This window comes from Urtica dioica, chromosome 4 (assembly GCF_054948205.1).
Source record: "Urtica dioica subsp. dioica isolate 48M chromosome 4, U.dioica_male_clone48M_v1_H2, whole genome shotgun sequence".
Classification (NCBI taxonomy): Eukaryota; Viridiplantae; Streptophyta; class Magnoliopsida; order Rosales; family Urticaceae; genus Urtica; species Urtica dioica.
In genome coordinates this window covers 49,130,164-49,135,057 of record NC_142759.1, presented here as the reverse complement: position 1 = coordinate 49,135,057, position 4,894 = coordinate 49,130,164, and the positions used below count along the sequence as shown (strand labels likewise).

At 30.3% G+C, this 4,894-nt stretch overlaps 1 protein-coding gene across 3 annotated transcripts; it reads left to right on the top strand.

Annotated features, from left to right (window-relative positions):
• The first annotated feature begins 426 nt into the window (after window positions 1–426).
• LOC149401815 (agamous-like MADS-box protein MADS3) lies at window positions 427–4,303 on the top strand. 3 transcript variants are annotated; one of them, XM_089611201.1, is made up of 8 exons: window positions 427–941; window positions 2,647–2,728; window positions 2,948–3,009; window positions 3,108–3,207; window positions 3,306–3,347; window positions 3,563–3,598; window positions 3,748–3,893; window positions 3,941–4,303. In XM_089611201.1, exons 1-8 carry the CDS (start codon window positions 760–762, stop codon window positions 4,056–4,058), a joined length of 768 nt encoding a protein of 255 aa, XP_089467327.1. In that variant the 5' UTR covers window positions 427–759; the 3' UTR covers window positions 4,059–4,303. The 3 variants fall into 3 exon arrangements, with proteins under 3 accessions (XP_089467327.1, XP_089467326.1, XP_089467328.1); XM_089611200.1 differs by having other exon boundaries at window positions 3,563–3,604; XM_089611202.1 differs by having other exon boundaries at window positions 429–941; window positions 3,563–3,604; window positions 3,959–4,303.
• The last annotated feature ends 591 nt before the right edge of the window (window positions 4,304–4,894 follow it).

Here is a 4,894-nt window from a genome sequence, read left to right as displayed (position 1 = left end):
GAAAAAGAAAAAAAAAAGAAGTAAATCGACACACATATCATGCATCATATAATTCAGTAAAAAATCAAATTAAAAAAAAAAGAGAAAATAAAATAAGAACTACACATAAGATGATATTGATTGAAAGAGCGTGTTTTTTACTGTTGATGCGGGGAAGTGAATGTGAGAGTATGAGTTAGTGATAATCTTTTCTTAATTTCTTACCCTTTTACGCCTAAAGAAGACCATGCACTTGATTTGTCAGTATGAGAGAAGCTCTTTGCCAAAAAAATAAAAATGGAAAAGGAAAACGAGTAACCCTGAAAAGAATTTACTGGGTCTTTCCATTTTGCTGTTTAGAAAAAAAAATGATAAAGAATATATTCTCAGTCATATGTTTGTTGTGTGAGTGTGTACATTAGTCTCTCTCTCTCTCTCTCAGTCAATTTCTTTCTCTATCTCTCTCTGCTCGTATTATCATAATTATTTCTATATAAACAAACACAAACCCTTGTCTAGCTAACTCCCAGTTCTCTCTCAGACCATTTTCAGTTTTCACCAAAAAGCTCCTATATTTGTGAAAACCCAGATAAAGAGAAAGACCTCAGAGAGTAAAAAACAGAAGAAGAAGAAGAAGAAGAAGCAAAAACACATTCACATATATACCTATATTTTCATCTTAAATAGGCTGTACACCGATCTGCTCTTTTTGTTTAGACTAGAAGAGAAAGAAAATAATATATATATATATATATTTGGACAATTAATTTAGTAGTAATAATGGGAAGAGGAAGAGTTGAGCTGAAGAGGATAGAGAACAAGATCAACAGACAAGTGACTTTCTCAAAGAGGAGAAATGGTTTGCTCAAGAAAGCCTATGAACTCTCTGTCCTCTGTGATGCCGAGATTGCCCTCATCATTTTCTCCAGCCGAGGAAAGCTTTACGAGTTTGGAAGCTCTGGGTAATCAATACTTCACCTTTCTTAATTCCTTTTTTCTTTTCCAACTTAATTAGGTCATTTTGTTCAATATTGTCTTTTAGGGTTTTTGGAGTCTTCTTTTCTTTGATCTGATTATTTTATTCCTTACGCGTGTGTTTCTTTACCCTGTTGAGAAACAAAGTACTTCTATTTCTCCAGTGAAACCCAAGATCTAATATCCATACTTTTTTTTTTATAAATATTTTGTTTGTTATCACTTACTGTTTGATCACTCTTACACCAAGATCTACATCGAACTTTATTTCACTCTTTTCCTTCTGAGATAAAATCACATCTCTTCCTATATCTCTCTGATCAGATTATTTTCTTCATAACTCCTCTCTCTGAGATAAATTAGTTGTTTTTCCGTCTCTGTCGTTTCTCAGGGTGCTCTTTCAATCATAATTCTCTTTCGATTTTTCAAAGACTCTTTCACTCCCAATCATTTCATGGACTTAATTTTTGAATCAGAAAAAACACAGCTTTTCTTTTCTAGGTTTTTGCGTGTTCTCTGCGGCACAGATCGATTAGTCTTTTCCAACCACAGATCGACACGTTTGATTTTTCTAAATCTCTCTTTCTCTCTCTGAGGCTTTCGTTTGATGGAACAGTACGTGGAGTTTTGTTCTTTCTTTCTCTAATGACCCATTCATTTATTTTTCATACAAAATAAATTGAAAATTTAACAAAAGAGCAAAACAAATCACTCATTCTTATGTCAGTTAATACGAGGAAACTCCTTCTCTCTCGGACCTCTATGTAAGAATCTCCATGATTAATTTATCTTACACTTTCTCTCTCTACAAATTAACTTAAGTTTGTCCTCATTCAATTTTTTGCTCATATATATATTATGCATATAACATAACCAAATTTCTGCCAAAAAACATGATTCGGTTGTTTCCAGCTCATATATACATTATATCAAACCCAATATGGCTAATTATTATACATATATAAATATACATAGGATGTGTTAGTGATGTATTTATTTTGATCAAATGTGTTTTATATTCTATAACACAATGGATGTTAAATAATATTTATTTTTTTACTCATGGTTGTTTAATTTATGTTTATATATATTTTCCACAAATGGAATTTGTATGATAAAAACAAAATCACACATTTTCTTTCGGGAGTTTAAGGTATGTGTAACGCTATACAGGAAAGTACATTACTCACAGATTATACAAATTTTAAATATACAAGATTTTCAGCGGTAGTCCTTTTTAGTCAAAAGTTCAAAAGAATAGTCATGATGTTTTCAGATACTCTGCATATATTGCCCAGTTCATGATTTGCAGCTTTCATATTCTTCGTTTTCTATATTTGTGAATACTGATAAAAATGTATTATTTTCGAATCATGTACTTATATAACAAATGTGTCTTTGTAAGCATTGCCTTATTTGTATTTTTTTATGCCCAAAACCTGATCAAGCGCCCTTGTTTGAAATAATCTCGTTTAGTCTTAAACCCAGTTAATAAATAATATAATTTACATATATAAAAAGAGTCTTTAAATATCTAATATCCAATATTTTTATGGAGGTAGATCAGACCCAGAATTAGATAGCGAAGAGTAATAATCTCACTATATAATTAGTTTCTAGATAACACAATTGTATGAAGCAAGTTAACTATGATCTAATATTTTACAATTAATAATATAATATATTAAACAGACCTATTGCCAAAACCCTTGAGCGCTATCAACGCTGTTCCTTCACTCCTCAAGACAACACAGTTATGGAACGTGAAGCTCAGGTTTGGATTTTCCCATTTCTCTTCCATAGGTGTGAAATATACATATATGTATATATACATATATATATATATATATATTTATTAGTTCACAAACATGATAACCAAGAACATTTTCATTTTCTGATTTGTTTATATGTGTGTAATATATTTGCAGGTAATCATTTCTATTCAATGTATTTGTCTATAAATTTATTTATTTTATATATGCGTGTATTGCAGAGTTGGTACCAGGAAGTGATAAAATTAAAGGCTAATTATGAATCTCTTCAGCGCACACAGAGGTTATATGATCGATGATTTGCTTATTTATTCCATTATTAACTATTATTATATCATAGCTTTGGAAAATAATTAATTAACGGGATGTGAAATTTCGAAGGCACTTGCTTGGTGAAGATCTTGGACCACTGAGTGTTAAAGAGTTGCAGAATCTTGAAAAACAGCTTGAAGGAGCTCTTGCACAAGCTAGGCAAAGGAAGGTACAAATTTGTTTATATATAAATATATATGATCAACTGTTGGAATAATAATAGTGCTGACTTATTGTTTTACATCTTTCTTCGTCATTATAATGCAGATGCAAATTCTGGTTGAGCAAGTGGAAGATCTGAGGAAAAAGGTTTATTTTTTTACGTTAATTTCATAATTTGTTTTTTTTCCCTAGTCAAATATTCTTTACTAGTCACTAAACTAAGTTTTTTCATCTGTATTATGCCTGAATATATTGTAATCACCTGTTGATAAATGATTACATTACTATATATGCCATATATTTATATTTATTTGCTGCTAAGTGGTGATATTAATTATAATCACATTATTATAATCTGGCAGGAGCGTCAGCTTGGAGATCTAAACAAGCAGCTCAAGGTTAAGGTTCAGTACCGAAAATTGTTGTTTATATATGTATAATAGCAATCATATATATATATATATATATATATATATATATATATATAATATGATCGTATCTTGATATGTGCATATATTGTATGTATATATCCAATATATTTTGGCAGCTTGAAGCAGAAGGACAAAACCTAAAAGCCATGCACAGTCTGTGGAGCACAAATGGAAGCAACGTCAACACTTTTGCTATGCCTTCCTCTTCTCAAAGCAATATCTCCATGGATTTACCGCCGCCTGAACCAACCCTGCAAATTGGGTAAATTATCATTATTATTGATCAACATTGTATAATTAGGTTTGAAGTATAAATACATTTTTCAGGTACCATCAATATGTATCAGGTGAGCAGGGAACATCAAATAATATAGCAAAGAGCATGGCTGGATCTGAGACTAACTTCTTCAACGGATGGGTGCTCTGATCAGCTCAACACTAGCTACTACTATTTTAATTAAGACCTACAAACTTATAACTATATATATGTTTGTTATAAAAACTGATTATATATATTATGGCAAAATTAATGATGACCATGTTTGTTTATATATAATATATGTTTGCTACGTTAGTAGTTATTGCAATATATATATTGCTACAAATTTATTATCATGTATTTATTGCAAGACACGATTGTTTCCGTATGTTTTTATATATATTATTTTGGATGATACAATTTTTTTTCTTCTTCTTGAATGTGCGGATATCATGAAGTATAAGTTTGATGTACGTACAATAGGTACTTCATACTTGTTTTTTGGAATCCCATCATGCTTTTTAAAGAAAATTATTTCTTCGTAAGAGGCATTAGTCTGTCGCATGTCTTTATTCAATATATATATATATATATATATATATATATATATAATGGCCTTTAATTAAATTTACAACTTGTGATGACGCAGATTTTAAGCCAGTTTTTGTTTTTTGTTTTGGGTATATGATATGGTTGTTGCTTCTATTACCCATCAGTAGAATTTACACATTTTTTTAGAATAGAAATCGGTTGTAACTTGCCTTTTTATTAGTAACAAGCCAAAACCATGAAACTGTGTCAAATTTATATCAATACCTATCTAGACAACTCTTTAAACTATTCACAAATCTGAAATACAAAATGACTTTGAAGTAATACATTGTAAGATTTGGCTATACGTAACGGTCTAGAAATATCACCAACAGCGATCTCATTTGAGAGGCGGAGTTTAAAGGCCACAAAATTAATTAAAAAGTAATTAAAGCTTAAATGTCTTTGATTTT

Bases quoted from the DNA above. Each gene is read 5' to 3' on its own strand.
- LOC149401815 (XM_089611200.1), top strand. From the start codon at position 760: ATGGGAAGAGGAAGAGTTGAGCTGAAGAGGATAGAGAACAAGATCAAC. The intron at 3,010-3,107 runs GTTATATGATCG...GAAATTTCGAAG, and splicing joins TCTCTTCAGCGCACACAGAG to GCACTTGCTTGGTGAAGATC. The intron at 3,208-3,305 runs GTACAAATTTGT...ATTATAATGCAG, and splicing joins CACAAGCTAGGCAAAGGAAG to ATGCAAATTCTGGTTGAGCA.